At 45.7% G+C, this 26,211-nt stretch overlaps 2 protein-coding genes across 2 annotated transcripts in view; one reads left to right on the top strand and one right to left on the bottom strand.

The window, feature by feature from the left end:
* Positions 1–10,186, top strand: part of RHOJ (ras homolog family member J) — a 53,629-nt gene extending 43,443 nt beyond the window's left edge. Inside the window, exons 2-5 of the mRNA XM_013940852.2 lie at positions 1,324–1,382; positions 7,111–7,275; positions 8,513–8,608; positions 9,894–10,186. Of these exons, the coding sequence (XP_013796306.1) occupies positions 1,324–1,382; positions 7,111–7,275; positions 8,513–8,608; positions 9,894–10,040 (467 nt within the window). The 3' untranslated portion in view covers positions 10,041–10,186. The remainder of the gene's footprint in view (positions 1–1,323; positions 1,383–7,110; positions 7,276–8,512; positions 8,609–9,893) is intronic.
* Positions 10,187–23,489: 13,303 nt separating this feature from the next.
* Positions 23,490–25,986, bottom strand: GPHB5 (glycoprotein hormone subunit beta 5). Its single transcript, XM_013941022.1, has 2 exons — positions 25,783–25,986; positions 23,490–23,678 (listed from the first exon to the last, which is right to left on the bottom strand). The coding sequence occupies exons 1-2, from the start codon at positions 25,984–25,986 to the stop codon at positions 23,490–23,492; spliced, it is 393 nt and encodes a 130-aa protein (XP_013796476.1).
* Positions 25,987–26,211: the final 225 nt, after the last annotated feature.

Raw genomic sequence — 26,211 nt, 5'->3', positions numbered from 1 at the left:
CATAAAGCTCCTGAATAATCAATCTGTCCAACCATACTGACAGAGACTTTAAATCTAAGAGATTTCAAACAGGACTTAGTTTCACAGTATAGCAACTTAGTTTCTACAACCAGGTAGGTGTCTGTCTTCTACAAAAGTCTTATCACTTAAAAAAAATCAGTGAGAACCTATGTGATGTTTTTAAGCCTCCTATTTGCCAAAAGTAATGTTAATCTTTCCCAACCCTCATTAATTGTAGGTTGTGATCTGTCGATAGATGCCAGTCTTAGCCTCCCACCAGCCACAGCTCTGTGTTCATGCAAACCGTTTGCCTGTGCGCTTTAAAACAAATCATAGCCCCTCTGCTCCGAGAATACCATTACTCTGAGCAACTTTCCCAATGAACTTTTAAAATCTTCCTGTTGAGTGATGAGTGGAACTGGAGTCCCCCCTCTTCCTTCCAGTTGAGTAGGAATGATTTAAGCAGATTAACTGGTCAACAAAATGTCATTAACACAGATCATATCCTTGATAAGATAAGATTACACTGATTACAGAGATCAGCTAATAAAGGGATTCATCCAAAGGTAACAAGAACATTTTCTTCCATGTCAATGGGCTCAAAACGAAGCTCAAAGTAGCTTGTACTAAAGCAGTAATTGTGCTGAGTATGATCAATAAATCAAGCCGTGCCCTTCTTTCATCTGCAGCAGAACCTGGTCAACATCACGGCACATGTAGGCACGCTCCCCTTCCTCCCCATCCCTCTAAGCACCCACCGCACAGAACCATAATTTAAGCACTACCGTTTTACCTGCAATTACAGGACACCACACTTTGAAAGGACAGATTGCCTGGGAGGCAACGCAGCTCCACCGAGACCCATCAAACACCACCCACTTCCTAATGCTTCACCACCTAGAAAAAATAAAATAATAAAAAGCCCTCTGAGTGAATCAAGACTAGACATACCCCAGCATGCACAGCGGGGAGGCAGGAACTGTTTGCTTGGGATTTCTAGCACCTAGTGGGTGTCAGCATAGACATACACAAAAGTCCTTTGGTCTCTGGATATCTGAGTAGCAGCAATTTGTGCAGTTCATCTGACTTGGCTGTCTGTTAAGAAATAAGAGCTTGGCATAAAGCATTTGCTTTTGTTGTGACTTTAGGTTGCTTTCATTTGGGGCTGAATCTATCAGCTTGGTTTCGGATGCGCACTGTAAGGCACATGCCAATCTGTCTAGCACAAGGGCGCACTGGCATTTGAAGACTGAGAAGTATAAAAATGAATCCACTGGTTTGTGCTTGCCTCTCATAAACAGCGTCTCTGTTTCTTTCTTGCAGTAACTGTGACTGTGGGAGGACAACAGCACTTGCTGGGACTTTATGACACTGCAGGGCAGGTAAATTACTGCAAAACATTTATAAGTTTCCTTTCCCCTAGTCTGGTTTGTTAGTAGCATATACTGGGCTTCTTGTGGCTGTTTTTACAAATGCTAACAATCACTTGTGAGCTGTAATGCTTGAACTGCTGACCTCCCACCTTCTGCTTTTTGTTTTTAAGATAGAGACTTCATTCTAGTTCAGCAGTAAAGTACACACACACACACACACACACTGTTGAGACTACACTTTGCCTAATCAAAAAATAAAGCCTGGTTAGTCTGTTTGTATCCGTACATCCAACTCCTATTGCAGGTACCATGTTTTATGTTTTATAAAAAGCCAGTGTTTTCTTACAGTTACCACTTGATGGCATCGGAGGTACAGAGAAGAATTCTCGTTTCCAAGGCCAGAAAACTAATATAATATAGCACCAGGCTATTGGTCAACAGCTATTGACTTTTTAAGTGGTAACCGCAGCAGATTGGCATCCATCTCAGCATCCCTCTGCCAGGACAAGAATGTCGATTACAGGAGCATCTACCCCCAGGCTTACTTAAATAGCACAATTTATAAGGCATTTACTGTTTCCACTGTCTACGGGCTGATACAGCGTGGTACCACTAGCAGTTTGCAGAAGAGGCCTGGTCTGTGGGCTGCCAAGAGGGGAAGGAACGGGGTCCCGGGTCCTTCCCAGCTGATGGGGTTCGGAGCAGGAAGGGAAAGCAGTTTTGGGAGCCTGCTTCGCCCTCCTGGGACAGAGCGACTCTGGGTGCCGGGCTTTGCTCTCAGGAGCACTTCTATGTCTACGCTACCGTGCATGAACAATGCAGGAGGAGACCTTAGTGTCTGCAGAAGGCTATTTGTTACAGGATATAGTTTGCAGCAGGTCAAAAATTGCATCAGGACAGACCACCACTTAAAGAAAAACCTGCACTCGGCAGGGCTGGGGCCTTTATGCTTTGGGTTTTGCTTTTATTCCTATCACATATCAGTAGGCAGCAGTGGTTACTTCATAGCTAGCTTGGTTTCAGTCACAGTCTGTCCATCCTTTCTATTTGCATGTCCCAAGCAGGTGATCTAAAAGCCAGCCCCAAAACATGAACCAGGTCCTTGCCCTGCACAGGTAATTCAAGAAGGTGCGTGTTCAGCTATCTATTCTGCGTATGCAGACAACAGGTCACACACAGAGCTCAAAGCATGCTTGCATCTGCCACGATTCAGCAGTAATGCAGCCTTTGCAAATGCAACTAGAGTTATATTCACTTCCCTTTCAGATTTTAACCAGGGCCTTAATATTTTAACTTGTTTTGTATGGCTGATGGTTCCACCTGTCACCCATTCCCTCAACAACACATCCTCCTAAGCCAAAAGAAACATAAATCTGTTTCTCTGACAATTTATCCCTCCTTCTGTTCCTTGACAATCATTTTGCCATCTCCTGCCTCAAATTAGCCAAGGCACCACCTGCCTTTGAGTGATGCTCCTAAATCGTCAGGATCATTTTCATTTCAGACCTCGGTCCAGAAGACACGGCCATCTAGGCAAAACTCAGTGCTTGAATCACCCCTTGATGAATAGATTGTATCTCCACGGAGTCTGCAAGGATGATTCTTCCCACACGTTCAAGCTACAATGACAGATCATCTGGGTTGTTTCCTCCCTCCTTCTCCTTGCGCTGCGTGGCTTTCCAAAGACATCGGTGTGAAGTCATAGCCAAAAATAGCACTTGACATTACTATGCTATAAAACATATGCTAATGAAAGAACAATTGGAAAATGTACTCCTGCAGCAGGACCCTCTGTCAGCCTGAAGGGAGAGCTGGCAGAGACCCCAGACAGGGGGTATCTGGTTTTCTGCATCCCTGGCACAAAAGGCCCTAGGAGGAGGGGAAAAAAGGGGGAAAAAAGTCTCTTTTTTTCCCCAAGCTGGACTCAGGTGTGGAGTGCTTTAAAGGCCTGACACGGCAGGGAGCGGAGGGGGACAGGGTAGAGATCAGCAGCAACTTAATGAAAACAAGTTCTGCTGCACTTTCTGTGCTGAGCGCTGCCAGGCTGCCGGCAGCGGGAGAGCACGAGGGAGCGACGCTGGGAGGTCCCCGGGCAAGGTCTCTCCATCGCAGCTAGTTGCAGGAGCATGACTCCACCAAGCCAGCTCCGCCTCTGGCATTTCCACTCCAGACCAACGACTAGACGGTGCCGCTGGGAAGCCTTGCATTCCCCAAAGAGCAGGCAGCAAAGTGGGAGCACGAGCCAGGGAAACAAATTGCTCAAAGTCACTGAAAAAGGCAGGGGCTGAGCTAAATGGAAGACCCTTTATCACTCTGCAAGCTGGGAGAAGGAGAAGGTCTGTAAAATACCGTATTATAAGCCCTTACCCTGTGGATGGCAAAGACGACAGAGACCTGTGTCCGTGCACAGGAGGGGCACCCCCGTTCCGCAGACGCTGCAGGCTCTGGCAGTAAAGCAGTGCCCACCAAAGATTTCTGATTTCTGCAGTCAGCTCCCCCTAACAGCATTTAGTTCAACATGCCAATTAATGATCAGCTAAAGCCCAGGCACGTGAGCACTCACATCCCTTCCAAAACGTGTCATTAGCACCCCTGGAGACCCCTGATACCCATGCAAATGTCCAGTCCCTTTTTTTCGCTATTTATTTGCTCTATGTCGACAACTGTCCCCGAATGAGAAATGATCCCAATGTGCCATATCTCATCATGGTCCACTACAAGGTTTCTTAGTCTTCTGCTGGACCAGAGGGCAGCAGACACTAACAGGGATGGGATCCTCATCTGACATCGTTGGAAACTCCTGCCAGCCCACGGAGGCAGGGATGGTACGGGAGCCCCGGATCTGCTCTTAGGCATGACGTTTATGCTTGGCAGTGTTACCATGCCAGTGCGAGCGGCAGGGTGCCCCGACAGGACGCTCGAGCTCCCCTACGCGATGTGCAGCTATCCCTCCTCATTGCTTATATAATGCTCCGTGCTGCTAACACCAAACGGGAACGCTTCTCGTAAAGGATTTGCTAGGAGCACCGAAGTAACGGGCAAAATGAAATTAAAGGAGCACTTCTGCAAGTAGCTGTCACCGCCAGGCAGAGCAGTGCTCATGGCTTTGAGTTTGTAATTTTAATAACCCCTCTAAACAGGCATGTCTGGAATATTGAAACTGGATATATTTAGCCAATTTCTTCTAAAAATCCCAACCAACAATTCCTCGAGGGTCTGCTGCCACCACGTGGCTGTTTCAGGAGACTGATTTGCAGTGATTAAGCCAAAAACAGAAAATGCCAAGCGCCTAGGAGCAGCCCATGCTGACTGTGACATAAACATATTTAATTTCAGAGAAGCCATCAGCTTTGATGTTCTGGGTTAAAATAACATCCCACAATCAGGCAAGCTAAGGCCAGGCCTCCCTCGCCCACAGCATCCACATAAAACTCCACTGTCAATATAATGTAATCGTTCCTTCGATCCCATCATCTTGGCATCCGCTTTGTCTCCCCTAACTCACCAGCCAGGAGCTGGATGTCATCTCCAGAGCTTCATGTTCATCTCCTCCACAGCCCGCTTTCCTTCTTCATTGCCTGCATCGCTCATGTTCCCATCATCACCTCTGAATTTTCTTTCCTGCTGCTCCCCGTACATGGAGTACCGCTCTTTCTTGAGCTGATATGCCCAAACACCTCCTCTTGTCAAATAAATCCTTCCTCAAATCAATGGTTTCTGTGCCACTGGAAAGACACAGGTCAGTCAACATTTTAAAAAGGAAACAGATTGCCTCCATTACTGGATTTCCCCAATGCACCGAGCTATATTGGTATATGCATCAAGGGAAAATCCTCACTGAAGGACAGAGGTCCCAGACAAAGCTTTCCCAAATGAAATTGCCCCAGATAAAAACTTCCCCTTATCCCTAGAGCTGGGTCAAAGAGAGAACGATTTTTAACTAAACCTAGTCAGAAAAGTATCATCAACTGAACTGTGCAGAGCTAATTGGGAAATATGCAGTAAGTGTGGCAGACCACTGTGGTTCCGGGGCTGCAGGCAGTAACTGGGACTATATTCTTCCTGTGGAAGTGAATTTGGGACAATGGACCTTCAGTTAGACAAAACAAAACATTTTGTTTGTGTTTTAGGATATTTCTTAAACTTCTTTTTTTAATGAGACAGAGCTAAATTTGGTCTCAGACTTCCTTTAGGAATAACAAAAATCAAGCTTTTTTGTTTAGAAAAGGTTGGAGTGGAATGTTTTGACATAATTCGTTATTATTAATGTCTATTCAGAAGTAGTTTGGGTCGCCTTAAAATTGCATACTTCAGTGAACAAAAAACTTAGAAAAAAAACTTTACCCAGCTCCACTTCTAGTAAGTTAGCCCTCACATTTGTTGACTCAACCAAAGGAAGACAGAAGTGAGGCTGAACCTACCATCCACTCTGGACACACCGTGACAGAGTCCTGCACCAGTTTCTCCTTCAGGGCAGACAGCAGCTTGGATCGCTCCTGCCCCTTCACGTGGCTTTTATACTGCCAAGCATAAACGTCACCGTAGACAAGTGTTCTCAAATCTGGGCAACAGCCTGTCTCTTTTTTTATTCTCAGTGAGTTATTCACTATTTCATTATCAGCAAAGCAAAATTGCACCCGTAGAAGTTTCTGGCAGTTATAACCTACACTGATGGTACTGCTGAGATTTTAGAGGCTTGCCTGGAGTGCAGAAGCTCTAAGCTAAAGACCCAGATCTAAGTCAAGTTTGACAGCAAGCTGAATTATGATTTCCCACCCTCCAGCTTTGTGCTTCTTACCCCTTTTTTAATTCTGAACCTCTCAAAAAAGAGCACTCAAAACAGGTGTGTACCCACTAGAAGTATCTGTTTCATTGCATTGAAATTTTCTGACAGGCAGAAAAAAGTTGCAGCAGAAAATTACCAGCCAGCTACAGCTCCATGTGCTCTCACTGGAAGCCAGTCTATTCGTTTCACGCAGCTTGTGAAACCTCTGCTAGTTCTCTATATCTCCAGCCTGAAAAGCCAAATTCTTGCTTGAAACTCAGCAATCAAAGCCAGCTCACTGCATGGCACGGCTGCGCTTTGAGCTGCTTGAAAATCCACCCTCTTCACAACTACCACGAGAAGACATTGCTCTTCACCAGGCTGGGGCCTGTGGAAGCCCTAAGTCACCACAAGTGCTTTACCCAGCCACCACAGGCTGCATTTGATCTGCTTTGTGCTTTCAAGACGCAAGCGTCTTATGCTGACTGACACATTGCTGAATACTGTATGCAACTGGGATGGCAGCAAACAGCCCAGAGACCCACACTGGTTGTATATGGCCATGGCTGTAATACCTACTGGGGAGTAGAAAGCCCCTACTATTAACAGAAAAGCCCCTAGAGGTGCACATATCTGCTATACCTGCATCTGCAAACGCAGATCTGCAAATATCTGCTAGCAATGAGAGTCAAATAATATTTCCTAGGACACTATCATATTGCCTGACGGCGGGGGCATGCACACACAACCTCAGGATCGATTTTTACACAAACGCCGTTTTTTATTATACCACCAGTGACAGCCGCTGTTTGAGTTTATCATTACCCTCTACACCAGCATCACCACAAATAACACCCAGACCACACGCACAAATCAGACGTGCCCTTCAGCTCTCTCCATGAAGAGCTGCCGCGATGCCCGACCTGCAGTTATCCTCCATACGGTAACACGCTTGCCTTCTCTCTCTGGCAGGAGGACTACAACCAGCTGAGACCCTTGTCTTACCCCAACACAGACGTATTCCTGATCTGCTTCTCGGTGGTGAACCCTGCCTCCTACCACAACGTCCAGGAGGAGTGGGTTCCCGAGCTGAAAGTCTGCATGCCGAACGTGCCTTACGTCCTCATAGGAACACAGGTATCGGTCCTGGGGAGCAGCTGCTTTACTTCTTATGCACAGTTCAGCTGGGCTTGACATTTAGAGGAAAACTCGGGGACTGTGAATGGAAACCAGCATGCAGATGTCCCACCATGCATGTCACCACTGACAAAACTGATCCCCATTTTTATACCCAAGTGTACATTAATATGGTATCAAGGCACAAATACACATAGGGAGAAAAGATTTCTGACAGGCCTTTAGTGGGAAAAAAAAATCTATATATATATATCAAAGTCTGTGGCTAGAAGCAGAAGCTAAATTTCAAACCAAGTTTTAAGAACAAAAATGATTAACCACTCAAATGACTTACTTAGAGACAGGGGAAGGAAACAGCCTCCCTCATTCTTTACATCAACACCACAGTTACTGAGTCACCATCCTGCTGTGCTATATTAGACTAAACGATCAAAACATTTTATTTTGGAAATAAAATCTATGAATCAATCAATCAAGAATACTTTAAACAAGGGTTTGTTTCCAAGACAGTGAGTGGCCAGAGACTCTGAGAACTATGGATACTGCAGTCTGAAAAATGTCCGAACACTGCCGCAGAGGATGGGAACCTAAACCAAGTTAGGGAAACAGATCAAATCCTGGTCAAAAACAGGATCTTCATGCTATAGGAAAGTCTAATCATTCAAACACTGGTTTCGTTTTACATGCTAGAATAATCTAAAACACCCATTTTAAAATATTAGTAATATTTTTTGGAACACACATTCTGAAAATGGATGGGTTTGAAACACCAGAATGTTTCACTTTGATATTTTCCATGGAAATAAAAGATTTTGTTTCAAGCCAGTCAGACCCTGAGCTGCATCTGTCTGGTCTGTCACAGTATTTTATGCCTGATGCAGTGCAGGATCCCAGCAGCCTCCTTTTGCAATATGGCTGGGGCTTTTACAGGCCCTTTCCAAGATGGCATTGTGCAAGTCACTGAAAAGGAGGACGATTCTGCGTCTTTACTGTACCGCAGCTACCTGAGCTGTGGCCTCTAGAGAGGCCAATAACCAGTCAAGTAGAACTAATTCATGTTAACTAGAAAATACAAAAAAGGAGAACACGTGCCATTCATTTCTGAAGTATCATCTGAGCTCAGGAGGGAAGACATGTCCTTATGCAAGGAGACTGTGGGTTTGCAAAGCTGTGAATATCTGTTTCAAGTATTAGATTAAGGTGGTACTGAGCATGGTGTCTGTTTATTTTCCACTAGATTGATCTTCGTGATGATCCCAAAACTTTGGCTCGACTACTTTACATGAAGGAGAAACCACTCACTTATGAGCACGGAGTGAAGCTAGCTAAAGAGGTAACATCTTCTTCTGAGGTCCCATGAGATCAGTTGATCACAGCTTTCCATTGAGTTTGTTTTGTTAACAGCGGACTCCTCCAGGGCTCCTTGGTTGGTCCCAGCCAGAGACCAAAGCCTGCGTTCAGACCCGCTGGATCTGGACATGGACTGTGATTCCTGAGCCTGCAGCTTTGCTGCAATATCCGGTTGAGCTATAAACAAAGCAGCAAGGTGCCCGGGACAGCAGTTTGCAAGGGGGCAGCAAAATATATTTCACTGCCTACTTTACCTTGGCCAAAGCCCCAGAAAGTTCAACCAGAGGGGAAGGCAGGGAGCACGGAGAAAAAAGTGCTGACTGGTGCCAGCACAGGCAGCCACTGCTGTGCTTCCCAGCGGGAATCCCAGCTCTTAAGAACTGCCTTCCTGGGCACCTCCATACCGAGTCCACCTCTGCCCATAGCAGAGGCACTCCAGTCCTGGCTATTCACTTTTGGGTGGTGGGAAAAGAGGGTGGAAAGGCAAACATTCAGTTTTGCTTATGCTGCTAAGAAATCCTGAGCCACGTCTAAATCCCACTAACCAGCAACAGAGCATAAGAAGGCTGCAGCCTGTTTCCTACCTAAATGGGACATTTGCATCGAAAGCATCTCATATCCTTATGTTTGATTTAACAGCTTCTAAGTGCATTTCCCCATGCTTGGTAGCAACAACACAGGGACAGAAGTATCCCTTACAATAATACCAACAACTCGATTCTCATTTACTATTCTCATTTATCTCACTTCTCATTTATCTCAACTGTGCAATTTACTCATTGCACATCGAGCAGCAGAGAGGCCAATTTCAAGGCCTCTGTGCTACTACACCTTCCTCGCAGAGCAGGAGAAGAGCCAAGGGACTCAGCTAACGACCCGTTTCCCACCCACCCGCAGTCAGCACCTCCTCGAAACCTGCCGCTATGCGGACAGGAGGCAGAGCTTCTGGCCTGGGAGGCATTCAGCCAGTGACTAGGGTGTAGTCCACGCTCTCTGGAGGGTTGGATGGAGATTCCTGCTCCCCATTTTCCTCCTGTGATGAGATATGGGTGTTGCTCTTCACCCCACTCCCTCGCTCAGGATGACCTGAGCTTGTCCCTCAATCACATAGGCAGCTGGATATAAAACGGAGCAAAGACCTGGATTCATTTCTAAAGGTCTGGGCTGCCCTTTACGGCAGGCAGCGTGTGTATGGAGAAGGGTGCTGGAATCAGGCTATTCCATCTCTCCGAATGGCAGGTACTCACGTTTTCTCTCTTCTCTTTAAGATCGGAGCACAGTGCTACCTGGAGTGCTCAGCCCTCACGCAGAAAGGCCTTAAAACCGTCTTCGACGAAGCGATCCTCACCATTTTCCACCCCAAGAAGAAGAAGAAGCGTTGCGCAAAGTGCCACAGCTGCTGCACCGTTGTGTGAAGTCACTCGAACAGAAAAGTGAGACGAGTTCAATGAAACCAAGCAGGTTAGAAAGGCAATGAAGGTCACATGCAACTGAAACGGGGAACATGACCAGAAAGGGGTCCTTTTTACCCAAAGAAGAGCCCTCCGTTCTGTGAAACCTCCAAGCTGTATCACACTAGGCCAACCTAAGTCTATGTGCTTTCCTAATCCTCCAGAGTTGTACGCAGCCTGCTGCAGACTGCGCTGAGCCAATGTAAACCGGGATGCCTGCTCCTGCTTGAGTCTTCACCTTAGGAATAAGGGGAAGATGCTGTGTGGAAAAAAAAACAAACAAAGAATTAAAGGTGGTAAAAGAAACAAGAGAAACTCCATTTGTGGCCTTAAGCAAGGATTGATCAAAATTAGGAACTTAGAGTACTTAGGAATTGAATCTGAATTGACTGAAAGCACATGGAGATCTGTAGATTTCTAATATGTAAGATATACACTATACGTAGGATGTACTTTTAAGTTACTTTTCTTGTAAGACTCGCTAGTTCAGGATATACTTTAGTTTGTTCAAACTACATGAAAGTAAAGGTGGAGCAATTGCAGCTTGTTTTCACTTAACAGTGAAACTTCACAGTGTCAGTATGTCGCTTCACCCAAGCTATCAAAATGGATCAACATTTACCTCCAGACTTAAGGAATGTTCTTACAACAAAAAAAATGCAAATAACTGTATTTTTACAGGCGAATGTTCAGGCTGAGCCATGTTTCCATAAGCTGGGAGAGGAAGAGCAGAGCTAGTGAAAACTATTGCGTTAATGTACTGAAACAAAGAAATTCTGCCACCAAAGAATATTGCCCTAGAGATGAAACGCCAGTGTGGAACAACCTCCTTTCCGCTCTGAGAACCCGAAAGAGTCACATTGCAATGGCAACTGAAAATTTACTGTGTAGAGCAGCTGGATTTCCACATCTCACCCAAGAGAGGAAAATAACAAAAACCCAAAATGCCAAAGGTCATGCTGATTTCAAGGGTTTTAAGGTGATCTGATTGCTTTGAAAAAAAAAAAAAAGAAGAAGAAGAAGAAAGAAAAGGAGGTTTTCTTGTAAAGTAACCCATCAAGGTGGGGTTGTAAACATGTCGATTAACTATAGTCCCTCCTGCCTCGTCTTCCCCCACTGTTCATTATTTCTTCTTTTGTTCCCATTTTCCCATCTTCGTTACTATGAAGTGGCTGTGGTCCTCAGGAATGAACTTTCACAAGAACTGCAGAAAGCTGGGCTGCAGCAGACAGTGCAGAGAGGGCAAGGCCAACCCTTAAGGGAAAGGAAGCTGCCTGCAAGCGCTCCTCGCTGTCGAGACGAAGCGTGCCTTTCCGCTACAGCCTCTCCAGGGAGCCTGTTCGTCTGCACATCGCAGCTACGCAGATGCGCGGAGGTGAACTCTAAGGGCATCTTGCTACTCGCATCTGCCTTCAGGTACCCTGACAATGCCGTGAAACTGTCTTGTTAGGGGCTTCATTTCCCGAGCAGAAAATCACAGTGCCAACAAATACAGGTTTCAAGACTTCTCGTGTAACTCCTTGCAAAAGCAGCGGCTCTAGCAAGCATTTCCAGAGCTGCTAAGAGTAAGTAAATAGCAGAAGTAAATAACAGAAGTGCAGCCTTCTACCCTGGGGCAGCAGCCCCCCTCGGCGCTGCGAGCCCCCTCCTCTCCAACCACTGAGCACTGAGCACGAGTCTGCACAACTCTGTGATTAGCAGTGAATTATAGACCCAGCGCTCACTTGGTCAGAGCAATTAGTGACTTCTGCAGGGCCTTGAATAAGAACTGTACCGTGGGTACAGAGAAGGGATGCAATGCCCAATCCAGCAGCCACTGAAGCTTATGGATGCAAGCTCCTCCTTTCACTCTAGCACAATTTTTGTTTATCATGGACACCAGCAGAAACCAAATCAGACACCCCAAAACACTTCCAAGCAGACACCAACACGATCAAGTTTTGTGTAACTGTCTTGTTGCTTTTACCCAGCAGACTTGCACTAACCGTCTCTTCCCACTGCGCACTAGCACGGATGAAAATGAAGTTGTGATAAATCAAAGATGTACAAAAGCAAGATTTCCTTTACTGTTGGCATTCATTGTGCATATTCTGTATTTGGCTTTATTACGTCCCCGACATTTGCTTCAAATAGCCAGACCGGTAGAACAGCTCAGAGTGAGGATAGGGCTGAAGTCTGGTGAAGGAGTTAATGTCGTGCCGCAGAGGCTGCACTGCCGTCCCCACGCGTAGCAGTGAGTATTCACGCAGCTGGGACACGGGCAGTCAGCTCAACTATAACCTGTATAAAGATATCAGAGGAGCATGAGGAAAACAAGGAGTGGATTAAATACAGAAATACATAGGGAATGTTTGCTGATTTACAACCTGACCATAAGTCCACTGAAACAAAAACAAAAAAAAAGAGAAAAAGGCTTTCAACAGATTTCAGAGAAAAGAGTTAGAGCTCCGCTGTGCTGCCATTTACTTCAGTGGAAATAAAATAGGACAATCATTTGTTGCACCTGATTCAGGTTGCTGTGGAGTGCTAGCATATGTACATGTCTCTGGGTAAAGTAAGTGAAGCCTGTTTTAGCTGAAGTGCAATGCAAACTCTCAGGTTGGAGCTGACAGATATTCTTATAGCTTCACAAAATGAAGAGGAAATAAAAATTGAGACTGACAGCTGAGCTTATCATAAAATAACGAGCACATTGGAAAAGTGCAATATAGCAATCCCGGCATGCATCAGAGAAAGCCACAAAAAATCAAATGACATTTTTGTGTGCCACCTAGTATCAGGGGTGCCTATTAATACTTGTGGTACAGCATAGGATAGGCACATTAAATCAAAAATGAAATAGGCAGTTATAGCATTAATATAACTGCAGTAGTTTGAGGAAAACTAATGAAAAAACATACTGTGATGTAGAAGCTAAAATGCTACTATCCTAATGTATTAAGCTACAGAACCCTGAACAAATCATTGCATAGCACTGAAAGCAGATAGAAAAGTATTATTATGCACACATGAAATGTTAAGGCAAAGGAGGCTTTTCTCTGCACTTACAAAGTCAAGCATATCAAGTTTGTGAGGCAGTAAAATTGCAAGTTTTTCAAGTCAATAGTGACCAAAAATTGACATTTGGGCACTGCAAGGTTGAGAGTGTGGTTAAAATCCACTAAGAAACAGCTTCCACTCTCCATTTATTTTTAATTTTGCTGCCAACAGAAATAAACGTTTTAAAAATGGACATCATTAATACAGGTCCCACAAACATTATTCCTGTGTTAGGCTATGTACACGCACTTATCCATGCGATGTGGCATTTATTCAAGGATCTGCCCTTTTACACTGTTGTTCTGGGAAGGGAGGAATAGCACAGGCCAATAGGCTTTAGAAATACATTGTAAGCAGACTTAAGGAGACTCACTGACTATCTGGCAAATCATACCTAATACCTTTCCTAAGAGTCAACAGATGGTGTGTGAACAGGCAGCAAAGCTTATTTTCAGAAATATCAAAACAGCAGGCACAGTGCAAGCACAGGCATAAGGCAAGAAGGAGAAACTGCAAGTTATTTTTAAGCACCTTTAGTAACAAGAAAATTGGTAAAGGTTTGCCAGGTGAAAGGAGTTGGGTTTTCTCACTGTAAGATTAGCTGGAAATCAGACCCTGATTCCATCTTCGAAGGAACACAGTTAGGAGAACTGTAAAGGGCATAAACCTTTCCAGGAACCTATTTGACAATGTCTCCTTAATGCAACCGATGTCAAAGCCTTTCTCGACAGAGCTACTTTTGTTAGTAGTCAGCTTTCATTTCAAAAGCGTCCATAACTAAAAAAATCTGCTAGATCCTAGAAAACCCGTCTCCTTTGGCCTCTTCTGAAACCTTAATGTTCTATCAGGATTTGTTAGCCTTAATTAGTAGTTTCAAATAGATAGAGGTCCCAAAGCGTTTTCATACAGACTCCTGCAAGGAATACCAATACACTGGAGACTTGTTATCACACTAAAACAGCCTACAGAAATCACTCCCCACTAGATCGTTGTTAAAACACCACTTGTGCCATATCACCACTTCCATCTTGACCTGAAGGACATTCCACAAAGGTTTCCACAGTTCACCCTATGCCTTCCAGGGCTCAGGAAAGATCGTGAGAGCATGCAAACAAGGATCCAATCCTTCACAGGTCCATCAAGGACCTTGCTCAAAGAGGTATAGACCCCATGTACGTGCATCCTCCAGGAGCAGCAGGGAGCAGTTTTCAAGCTAAGAAGCTCACTCTGCTTGTTCAAGGTGGCAAACACTCTCAGATCTTCTCTCTCTGCCCTTTAAATACCCACTGTCACAGTAGCATGTAGCTCACGAAGAACAATCTATCACATCAGACCAAGGAACTAAAAGCTTTTGTATCCCATTGCCTTGAATGACAATGGCATGAGGTGAATCTTTCCCTTGACTTACACAAGCACCAGACCTGATGCTAACCTTCTGCACCATTAATAAGCCAGGAGAGAGCCTGACACAAAGGGTTAGCGTAGCTGAGACAGGAACCTCCTGTTGCTGCAGGAACTGCAGAATTCCCATGGAGGCCAGCAAGACAACCAAAACAATCATTTCAGCAGCTGTCATTGATATTTCTCACCTTTTTTTCTCTTTTAAAGCACTGCTTCAGTTCAAAATAAACAAAGACTTAAATATAGCATCGCATCTTAATATGTAATGAAATTATTTTGAATGCATTTATTAAGGAGCCAGATTATGGCAGTCTTCCCCACACTGCAGAGAATCTTGCTTCGCAAGGAATTGTCTCCAACTTCGTGTCTCCTTCAGTCCCAATGGTACCACTCATGTAAATGAGGGAGCCTGAACAGGGCCTTTAGTGATCCGTCCATGTACTTAGTCTACAACAAAATCTCTTCTAGCTCCTTTAGTGATGATGGTGACCTGTGTCCCCCCAAAAAGCAGTGATTTCGCATTCCCAGCATGCTGTACAAATCAGCCAGTGTTCTGTCCTGCCCAGCAGCACAATCTGTCAGATATCTGCAAAGTCTAAGGCAGCATGGTGGAGAAGAAACAAGTAATGAACTGGGAAAGAAGTCAAGCCTTGAGCATGTCACCACACAAACCAAGCGCAATTCCGCAGAAACAATCATTGCAACACAATTCCAGGCAAGGAGCTAAAAGCTCCCCCTCGGGGGCAGGCAAATCTCTGCCATGTGCAGAGGGGAAGTTTCACTCCTGGCAAGTGTCTGTTGATAAAGATGGATGGGCTTCATTTCCCACTGAAAGCAAGCTGTCAAAATCTCATCCAAGATATTGTTCCATGACTCCAGAGACACAGTTTGAGAACCCTTTGAAGGAGCTTGGAAAAGGTTGCAGAAATGCTTGCAAATAATTTCTACTGCTGCCTCCCCTCATCACACCCAGTCTTGTACGTAGCAAGGAACACAGAAGCCAATTATACTGACAGTGTGTGTCTAGCAGATGTTTTCACTGAGCGAGCTGCTGCTTTCTAATAAAAATGTCCCTCTAATTCAGACATGAAAGATGCCTCCTTGCTCATGTAGCTTATTTGTTGTAGCCCATGCCGTTTTCTGCAGCTTTATTTTCACAGCGGCACAGTAAGCGCATCTTGATTCACAGTATTGAAACTTCATCCGGATTAAAACTAAATTGTAATGGCATCAGTTCATCTCAAGCCAAATCTGTTTGAAAGCTCATTTGCTTTCTCCACCAAAGCAATGCAACATATGCTAATGTTGGCCGGCCCATTTGTTCAATAAATAGGTAGAATACAGGAATCAGGCTGCACATGCCCTATATTTTCCTTTTCCCTAAAGAGAATTTGTAATGCATTTTATGCTGCTTAAAAAAGAAACCTGGAAATAACAGAATGTTTTCTTGGTTCACAACTCTAGCAGGAATGGAGGAGCGTCTGCTGTGACAGGAGGTGAGCACAGAGCAACCTATGACAGATGACTTCCAGACACATTTGTGCTCTGTGTAAAAATGAAGACAAAAACCCTATTAAAAATACTAACTTTCCTTGTAGGGAATAAACTCTCCTCTGAAGGCAGGAAAAAGTCTCCCACTATTTCCGGTAATGGCTTGTGATCTGAACTCTCCTCACCTAGCAAAACAAGACATGAATAGAAACATTTTTGCATCAAGAAGGTGGAACAAAAGCACTGATGAGGAGTAATGAATGCAATAGCAAAATAGCGTCTATTCTTCTGCTTCAGGCGAGTGCTGTAAAATCAGTGCCCAGAGCCACAGTCAGACAGTTTGATCCTAAAAGTTAAATTTCATTTTAAGATTTAAGGGGACTCCCATAACTACCATGAAAAATTGTTTAAATTCTATTTTGCAGTTTCCCTTAAAGCTTTCAGAAACATGCACAAGGATATATTTTTCCTGGGCAAGTCTAGGAATCCCAACACAACAGTGAAAAGAATCAGAACATGAACCTCGTTGTAACTGGAAAATGAGCATATCGCAGAGAAACAAGCAAAAATTCTATGAATTGCTGTCAATGGCAAAAAAATCTCTTTGACTTTAAAACTATCTGTTAACAAGAATAGATTCTGAGGATGTTCTCCCCTCTCTTCCAGAACGTACGGACCATAATGCAGTGTTTGGCTGCCTCTTCTAACTATAATTTTAGGGCAGCATTTTTAAAGATGCTGTATGTTGGCTTCATTTTGATTCTTATGGAGACAATGGAAAATTTCAATGGGGTCCACATGTGACTTATGTGGAAAGCATTTGAGAATTTCTTTGTTAAGTTTCCTCCTTTTCTGCCCTATTATTCTGGCTGTCCAAGCTTTCAGCACACAGACGCATTGAGCCAGCTCCAAGAATGTTTTATACCTTTTGGCTGCTGGTTGTTGACTTCCAGCAGAAGTTAGGCATCTGGAGACTTAGCTGATCTGAGCTTTAGCTCAGGCTTTGGAGACTGGATTTGTAAGTTCTGGTTCCAACCACTACTGAGGCCGAAGATGAAAACGATTACATTAATAGCGTAATATTCAAGAGGAATAGGCATCTTTGCCGAGCTTGACACTGCATTGGTGTCACTTAATTTCATCTCATCCCTGTGGAATGGTAGCATTCAGGATGCCAGATTTAAATTTGTATTTGATTTTTGCCAAATATCAGTTTGAGCTCCCACTAATACCAGCTCTGGTGAATCTGGAGTCAACAGTTGTCACCGGTCTACAGTTTCCAGGTCTCTCAACAAAACAGCTAATTATACCGAAAGCACATAGAAATTTTTGTCTGAAGTCTGTCGAAGCGGTCAGGGTTTAAGCCATAACCGTAGCAGGGCTGTCATGTCGGCTCTCCCAGCACCTGCCTGAAACAGGGAGCTGCCGAAACAGCATTACAGACCCAGCAGGCACAGAACTGCTCTAGCCCATGTGGGTATATTGGGCAAGCGGGGCAAACGAGCCCAAACTTCCCCCAAACTCATAAATACTAATTCATTAATAAGCAATAACATAAAACTAGGCAAAAGAGGAAAGACGCTGGCATCGCCTTCTTCGCCCATGAGCAGAAGTGACCTAAGGTGGTGAGCCACGGTGGGCAGGTGGGAAACGCTGCAGAGCAGGGCACAGTGCGGCAGCCGCGCTGCCCTGCCAGGGTGGCACGAGCCCAGCGCGCAGGCTCGGAGCTGCCTCCGTGGAGTCACGCTGGGATGCCCGGGGCTCGGCAGCACCTTGCAGACTGGGAGGGCACCAAAGAGGAGGCTGCCGGCGAGGACCAGGGAGGTGGACCTCCGCTGGTCGCCGAGTGCAAGGATAACTGAATCCAGTTTTACCTGTTATGATGTTGATGCACTTGTCAAATACAAGCATTTCACTGCAAAGAGATTCCCTGCTTCCCTGAGAACACCAAGACGAGAAAATTTCTTTCCTTTCTTTTTTCCTACTATTTCAACAATACTTAACAGTGAAACGAGTTATTCTAATGGAGTTTGTTTGTGAAGCAAATGTCATGACCTCAGCACAAATCAGGACCTAACATATCAGTTAGTTTTTAACAGGTTAAGAAAAGAGTCATTACTTCAGTTCATAAGAGCAACCGAATTTTTCTCTCTTAAAAATTTTAATGTGCAATATTTCTGGAATATGGGGCTGATAAAACCAAAGGATTAGTACTAGAAAGCTATGCCTGACCTTTGAGTGGCATGGTTTTTTTTTCAAAGATGAACCAAATCTTCAAAATTCACATCAAAGCAATAAAATTTCAAACCTCAGAAATGCAGTTTCCAGCAATTATGTTTTGCTATTTAAAAAAAAAAAAATCATGTAAACAGTATTAGTTTTCTATTTACAGCACATGATTCTGTACTCTTTTGCTTATCCTCTTTTAAACATGTAATTATTGTATATTATAACTGCACATTAATAGCCTCTATTGTACATAGGTTATTTTAACAAAATAAATGTGTTACTAAGTATTTTGACAGCATCATTTGGAGAAGGCGCGTTGCTCTATTTATTTTCCCAGATGCGAATCACTTACATCTTGCAGGATGTTTCAGGTAGGAAAGACATGCGCAAACATGTAGGATTGCTTCCGGATAGTCCGGGAACCACCTGCACCTTCCAGCGTTCCCTGAACAATGCAGGAAGTTGAGCAAGGGGTGACAATGCCGAGCTCTGCTTGGCCCAGATGTGCTCCCATTGGGAAAGCACTGCTTAGCCAAATCCTCTGCAGCCCAGAAACACAGGAACGTGCAGCTGCAGGGACCTGCTGCTCCAGTTCCCTGCGGGCACCCAGCCTGCGGCTCACTCAGGTCCCAGGGTGACCGTCAACGCGTGGCTGGAGATTTTTAGTCTCCCATTCCCCAACTGTATTGAGATAGTTGGTTTGCTGCTCCTTCAGATACAACGTTGCTTTTATTTTTTTTTTTTAATAAAGAGTACTTAGCATTACTGTCTGAGGTCTCCACTGTGATATCACAGCACCATAAAAGGATTTTTTTCTCCCCAGAGTGAATATTCAAAGGCTTTTAGAGAAGAGCCGGTTTGAGGCAGCCTAGGAGACACTGGAGCTCTCTTGGTAAAGCAGCTAGGGAAAGCGTTAGCCCAAGCACTAGGAGTTTTGAGGGGAGTTTGTTACTCACTGACAAACCTAACACATGGGTGATAAAACCCTCCAACAAACACTTACTGATAGCGAGGAATATGATGAGTTATGTAACCTTCAGCCCGACAGACGGGGCAGGCAGAGGCTGGAGAGGAAGAGAAATGCTTAAAGGGCTGAAGAAATGACATGAGGAAAGACAGTCCTTAAGTGCTGGACTGGAATCAAGAACATGACTGGCTCCGTTCCTCCAGGGATTCAGCGCAGAGACGTGGAGCTTGGTTTTTTTTTTTTAAAAAAAAAAAAAGGCTGCCTTTGTTACCCAGCTTTTCCCTTCCATCGATTCCAAGACCAAAAGCAATCATATTGACCAGTTAGTCTGGTCTTCAGATTAAGACCATAAACCCCATCATTGCTGAATGGAGTCTCTAATACTGACCGGGCTAAAGCAAATTTCATCAGAGAGAGACTCTCTTCAGACTTGCCAGGCTCCCCCAGCTCATGAACCTCGGCGGGTTAGACAGCCTCTCCTAGGGAAACTCGCTCTCAGAGCGAAGACAAAGGGTTGCACGGTCTTTTCCTAAAGAAATAAAGGCACTGCAGCCCAAATCCCCAGCTACTATAAACCAATACGTCCCCAGAGGAGCCAGGACAACTCAAAAGAGCAGAGCATGCAGCCTAGAATACACTATTTAGCTACCCCTGGAGGAAGCTGGCATTAGTCACCAGACTTACTAAGGCCAGACCACGTCCCGGCGCAGCTGAAGGACAGGTGCGTCTGTGGTTAATAACTAGGTGTCAAGCGCATCCTCCAGAGCAGAAAGTCCCTAAACTGCTGCCTGCTAAAGCCAGGTGGCTACAACTTGGGAAGGACACCTCTGTACAGGCTCTGATGCTTACATGTTTCCTTGAGCATCCGCTACTGGCCACTGCCTGGGACAGGATACTGGGCTGGATGGCCCTTTGCTCTGACCCAGTATGACAGTTCCTATGTTTTTATGCGAGTACAATGAGAACGGGAATGAGCCGCCTATCCCATCCTCCAAAAAGAAAGCCAATCAATGCAGGAAACACTCGTCTGGAGCCTCTTCCTGCCCTCCCTCTCACTGCGAGTAATTCGCCTTTGAAGAGGAGGTAAAATATACTCCTGGCTGATTTCTGACACGCTCAGCCTGTCTGGATGCAACATCTGCTGCAAGGGAACAAGGGGAGTTGAACCTCAAGACTCAGCGGACCTCCAGCAGGAGCAAAAGCCCTATCATCATTTCCAGTGTCCAGAAGAGAAAGAGAGGCACGAAGAAATCCCAGGGAAGTCAGGTTCCCCTTATACATCTAGGGTAAAATTTCTTTCCCTTGTTTTGGGGTAGTAAAAGTGGAGTCAAATTAAGCATGTAAGGGCAAATTGCACTTTTAAGAAGTTCACACTGCAAATCATGAGAATTTTTGTCTGCTGCTTGTGGTCAGCGTCCAGGTGAACAGGATAACCAATGTGCCACAAAAAAGCACTGGGGGTTTCCTTGGGAGAGGTAATATTTAAGGTTTGATTGCTTCTGTGACAAAAACTCCTTGCAAATTTGTGCAACAAAGACAGAAGGGCTGTTCAATTGCCTTGGATAGGTGGGAAGGTGGGATTTAAATCACTGGCTTTGAGGAGCATTAAGGTGCTCCCTGAGGGGATGAAGGCAGCCTCAGAAGGGGTCTTCTCACCCCTTGGACTGTGTGGGCTATTTTGGCTGCCCACAAATTTTGACTTGGATGTAACATCACAGCTGCAGCATAAAAGAATGTGGAAGCCAGACCTGACTTCAAGTGCTGAAATTGGTGGGAATTTAACAGAATGACTCTGTAGTGTAAAAGCTTCTGAAAAGAGCCTGGATTTGCAATTATTAGCAGCGGGAATGAAGTTGGCTCCTGAAACTTAACGTGGTGTGCTCCACTTGTAGGAGTCCAGCAGAGCTCAATGAAGAGGGATGTTCAAGTGAAATGGGCTGCTGGTCCCTGGCATTCGCAGTACTTCTGTCGCCCACAGCAAACCAGCAGCACCCCCCTTCACTTTTGCTCTTCTCCTTTAAAGATCATCTAGAAGTATTAGCTTGGTTTCAGGCAATACCTTCTTCCCACTCCTCCTCCTGGTCTGGCTGTTACCACATCAGTCAAAACCTCCCTTCACACCCGGCAGTGTTTTCTTCTAGACACTGGACAAGTTCGTACTGCTTCGCCATATCTGGGTACGGTCCCTATTTCCTGCTGGCTGCAAAGGAAGGAAGTTTGCCACTTTCTAACCCTAGTCCTAGTCCTGGGACTGCAGCACAGCCAAGCTCTGTGAGAGAAATTCAGCGAAGGAAATGACTTCACATCAGCATTGAGGAGATATTTTGCAGGTGTTCACATCTCTGGCAAGGAGTTTGCAGCAGCTTATATATATTCCTAGTGAGAAGCCTCTATGCATAAATAAAGAGGGACGCGTTGCTTTAAATTGCTCTCATACTACGATTTTTCAGTTTATTAAGGACACAGAAAATAATTTGTAGGTTTCCCATGATAGTTGTGATGCCGGTAAGAACAATAACAAGACTGCAGAGATTGTGAGATGCAACCTGACACAAAATGCAAAGACTTTTTTAAAGGCGCTTAAAATCACCATCAGCAGAAAACTGCTACTGCTGCTGTTTAAAACAGCAGTCTCCATTCAGGAATTCCAGAAGGCAGAATTACAAAATTACCTCCTTCCTACCCAACCACAGTGCAGCTTTCACAATTCCACAGACAAAAAAGTTATAGTAACTAATACTTTACAGTTTAAATGAAAAAAGCTGTCTCAGTGAGGACAGGACACTTATGGAAATTTCAAGGATGCATCTCTGGAAATGAAGGAGACTGCTTCAGAAGAAAAGGCACTTAATCAGGTGGGAATGCAGGTGCTGATATTATTCTGAGCAGGAGTCCTCTCCTCACAGCTATCTGAAAAGCTGTCTTCGTGTTACGGACTCCTGAGAGCTTCCCCTACTTGGCAAAATTTTCATGATTTCCCCAAATTCCCACATTGTTCAGGGGAGAAATCAAGGATGAACAAGGATCTGTCCTCCTCCAGCTGGGAACCCGGAGGACAAGGCACTTATGTGGCTGTGGTCACTGGGGGACTATCATAGCAGCTCCCATGTGTCCCCTAATTTATAAATAGTGGGTCTGGGAAGGTGTGAACCATCCTTCGACATGTCTGCTGTCTTCCCTGTCCTGATCCTGTCCCACCTACTTTGGCCACATTACTGGGTATCAAAGACAACTCCACAGCTTTCCTGAGGGAATTTCTGGCTCTTCTCCGGCTCTCCATGCATGTTTCCTTCTGAAGATCAGGCCTTCATGGAGCTGAGCAGCACAGGGAAGCGTGGGAATACCCTACGCAGCCTCCTTTTTCCTGCCACCTCAGACAGGCCTCACTGAAGCCCAACCAAGACCACTGTATTTTGGATTGATCCCCCTTTAGCTCTGGAAATGGTCAAGAGAGACTCCCTGGGCTGCGCAGTGTCTCTGATTTTACATGAAGTCAGATCCTCTCTAATCCCTGGACAGAAGCAGGATGAGAAGAAATGCAATTTTGATTTTACAGATTTAATGCATTTCTCTCTTTTTTAAGGAATTTTCTCTTGCAAGACAAGAATTTTTCAACATAATAGCTCCAATTAAATCACTGAAATATGTGCTTAACTGCAAGTACACAGATACTAAGCAAAACACTTGATCATGAGCTTAAGTACCTTGCTGAGTCAAGGGTTAGGTTGCGTTCATCCTAATTGCAAGGCTGTAATTTCAATACCCAATTTCCGCTTCATCGGCCTGAAGGCCTTTTCTTTGACAGCTGCTCCTGACAGACCTCAGCCTAAGAAGAAGTGATAAGGAGGGGGGAATGCTGCTTTTTGCATTTGCATTCCTGAAAAGGTGTTAAAAACTGAAATGAATAAAAAGTTGTTACACAGACCATAATGCCTTTGTACCCAGTTTCCACCCCTCTGTGACTGGCTAGACCATGTGCACTTTGTGCATGAAGAAAAGTCACATACTACGAAATGCCTGTAAGGAAGGGAAACTGCATCCATTTTTTTCCATAGGATTTGCTGTTGCAAGGCTGTATACTATATCTCTACATCAGCAATGCTTTAACCAGCAGGATGGGGAGAGGCAATTAAGCCTCGTCTGCCCAAAGAAGTCAGTGATTAGGAGCGTTAGATTTATGGATCAAATTCTGGACTGACTTACACCCTCTGTAATTCTGGAGGTACCAGGGGTATAAAGCCAGGGAAGAATTTGGCCCGTCCTAGCCGGACCTGGGAAAGGAGAGCTCAGGCGGTCTCGCATTCAGTAGTCGCCGTGGAACAGACATCGCAGTCGCAGCGGATGGCCACTGGGTATGTGTAAAATGGGTCCACGTTGGGGGCACACCTGGGCAGCTTCACCGTCACCATCTTGGTCTCGTTGTAGGTGCAGACACGATGGTAAGCCTCAATGTAAGGTGGCTCCAGCACTGGCTTCTGTGGAGAAATGTGGCATCAGGCAAGAAGCAAGAAAAAACATCCAGAGTCTCAGTATCTTCAAGGGGGTTCAGTGTAAATACAGGAGCCACCAGATCAAGATGGAAAGGACTATGGAAATAATTCTTAGGTTGCACCCTTAAACACCTGCTTCTTGGGACCCTGTCATCAGGGGAATGGGTGTATGTGCATGTGCGTGCTTGCTTAAAGCATGAAGTTCCAATTAAGGCTGCCTGAAGGAAGACAAAAGCCTATCCAAAAAGCTGGGGTTTAGCAGAATACTTGTGTTTCGACCAAATGCACATGCTTGCCAAAAGCAGCTGCTTCTTTCCAAAAGCATTGATTTCCCATCAAAGAAAATGCTTGCAGCTGGAAACCCTTCTATTTGCACAGGCTGCCATAAGACAAGAGGTGCATCCAGGTGCCAAATGACTGGGGGTTTTCAGCCAGGCCAGTCTTCCCAGTCAGACTTGCACATCCTGCTGGGAATGTGCTCAAACAACACCAGCAGAGAAGGCTGCAGTTTGACCTTAGACAGCAGGAGAAGATGGGAAACTGAAGGCTCTGAAACCCACACTCTCATGCATTATCACAGCGGCATTGCTTTTGGTGAAAAGTGAGTTTTTCTTTAACAAAAGCCCCCCTTTTTCCAAAATCTCCAAGGAGGGGCAAGACAGACAGGAATGGGAGCCGCTATAATCCTCTCCCTTGCACAGATGGGGAACAGCATAAGGTAACACAGCCAGGAGGTATTTTAATTTTTTTTTCCCCTCCGTGCTGTGTAAAGCTCCTACCCTGGGAACAGAAAATGATGATGGAGAAAAAAACAGAGACAATGTCCCAGCGGGGAGATATCCAGACACCCTTCCCCTTATCAACCCCCCATCCATCCACACATATCACGGTCCTTTTGAGAAGCTGTTTGAGCCCACAAGCAGATGCATTTAGCTAAACTGCCTCCCGGTGGCAGCTGCAGCGCAGTAAGGGATCGTGCTAGGGCCGTCAGAGGAGCTCAGGGAGCAGGTGCCACGGGGCAGCAAGGGGTCCCTCGAAGGACCCGTATTCGACAGGGGAAATCTGGCAGCCGGTGGCCTTTCCCTGCTTCCCACGAAGCGGTGAAAGAGGAGGGTGAGAGTTGGCACACGGGCCATGACTCCTCCTCCTCTGCTCAGCTACAGAGAGCCCTTGCCTTTATGTGGGCAAAATCCCTCTGGAGTCCCTGGAAGTTTCCCTGAATACATCAATCTGGGTCGGGCCCCGTGAGCGTTTCAGTGGAAGAAAGACGAAGTTAGCTGGAAACTTGTTCTCTGAAGTGTGTGCAGACTTACTTACGCACTTTCTTGCTCCCTCTCCACACCCCCAAACCAGCTCCTTTGTGTTTATACAGGGCTGTGATTTAAAACAGGACCGAATTAGAAACCAGGCATTATCTTTGGGATTTGCTTTTTGGAACAAAATATATTACCCATCAATTGGGAGCTCCATCTTAATCTCAAAGGAATTTTCTTCCAGTAAAGTAATAAAGGCCTCCTCTCCTTAAGTGTTTAAGCTGCAAGAGGCTTTCAAATTGCATAATAAGAGTATTACACAAGTGCTTCATTAATATTGTCACGTGAGGCACATCCCTCTCTGAGGCGGGGGGGGGGGAGGGAGCAATCTACAGCAAAGTGCTCGGCCGCTGGCAGCGGCAACGAGGCGGTCACCACGGGGGACACGGCCCTTGCCTTCGTTTGCACCTCTGGAAAGCCCCACGCTCTCTTGCCATTACTGCTGTTCACGATCGCCACAGCTACGCTCTGGGATATGAAACCAGGTCCCATCTGGCCCCTAGGTGCTGCACGCACACGCATGGGGCAGACAGCAGCTCCCTGGAGAAGCTCTCCAGTGGCAGCAGGGATGCGGCAGTCGTCCGGCCGGGGGCCAAGGAAGCCTGTGACAGAGGCAGGATCCCAACACAGCTCCTCCAGGAGCAGAGCCCTACCACGGGGCCACCTTCCCAGCTCCTTCGTAGGAAGCTGCAAGGTGACTAAGGGATATCACACCCCCCAGGAGTTAGTGCCAGACAGACACCCTCACTCACCCCCGTGTCCCGGGCAGCCCTCACCTCCCACGTGTGGCAGCGGCCCCAGCAAGCATCCGTGGTGATGCGCAGCCTCTTGCAGCCAGGCTTCTTGGCCAGGAAGGTGAACTCCCGCACGGCACAGCCGATGAACGTGCGCAGGTTGATGCCGGAGGTCCTCAGGGCGCTGAGGCAGCCCACCAGCAGCAGGAGAGTCAGAGAGCCCAGGACCACGTGCTGGAGCTTCATCCTGCGGCAGAAGGGAGGCAAGCGGCGAGTTGCGAGAGATGGCACGTCTTTGCCCAGAAGAGGGGCACATGTACGAACGAGGGCTCATCTACTCCCGAAAGGACAAAGGCTTAGCGAAAAGGTCTGAGGCAGAAAGCAGTGTCCTGCAGGCTCTTCCCACGGGGCAGTGGGGTTCGCCCGGAGGCAATAAAGCCACCAGCCAATGCTTCAGACACATACTGCAAG

The sequence above is a fragment of the Apteryx mantelli genome, chromosome 4, assembly GCF_036417845.1.
Source record: "Apteryx mantelli isolate bAptMan1 chromosome 4, bAptMan1.hap1, whole genome shotgun sequence".
Classification (NCBI taxonomy): Eukaryota; Metazoa; Chordata; class Aves; order Apterygiformes; family Apterygidae; genus Apteryx; species Apteryx mantelli.
Note: the sequence above shows the minus strand (reverse complement) of the source record. Positions and strands in the feature narration are given on the sequence as shown.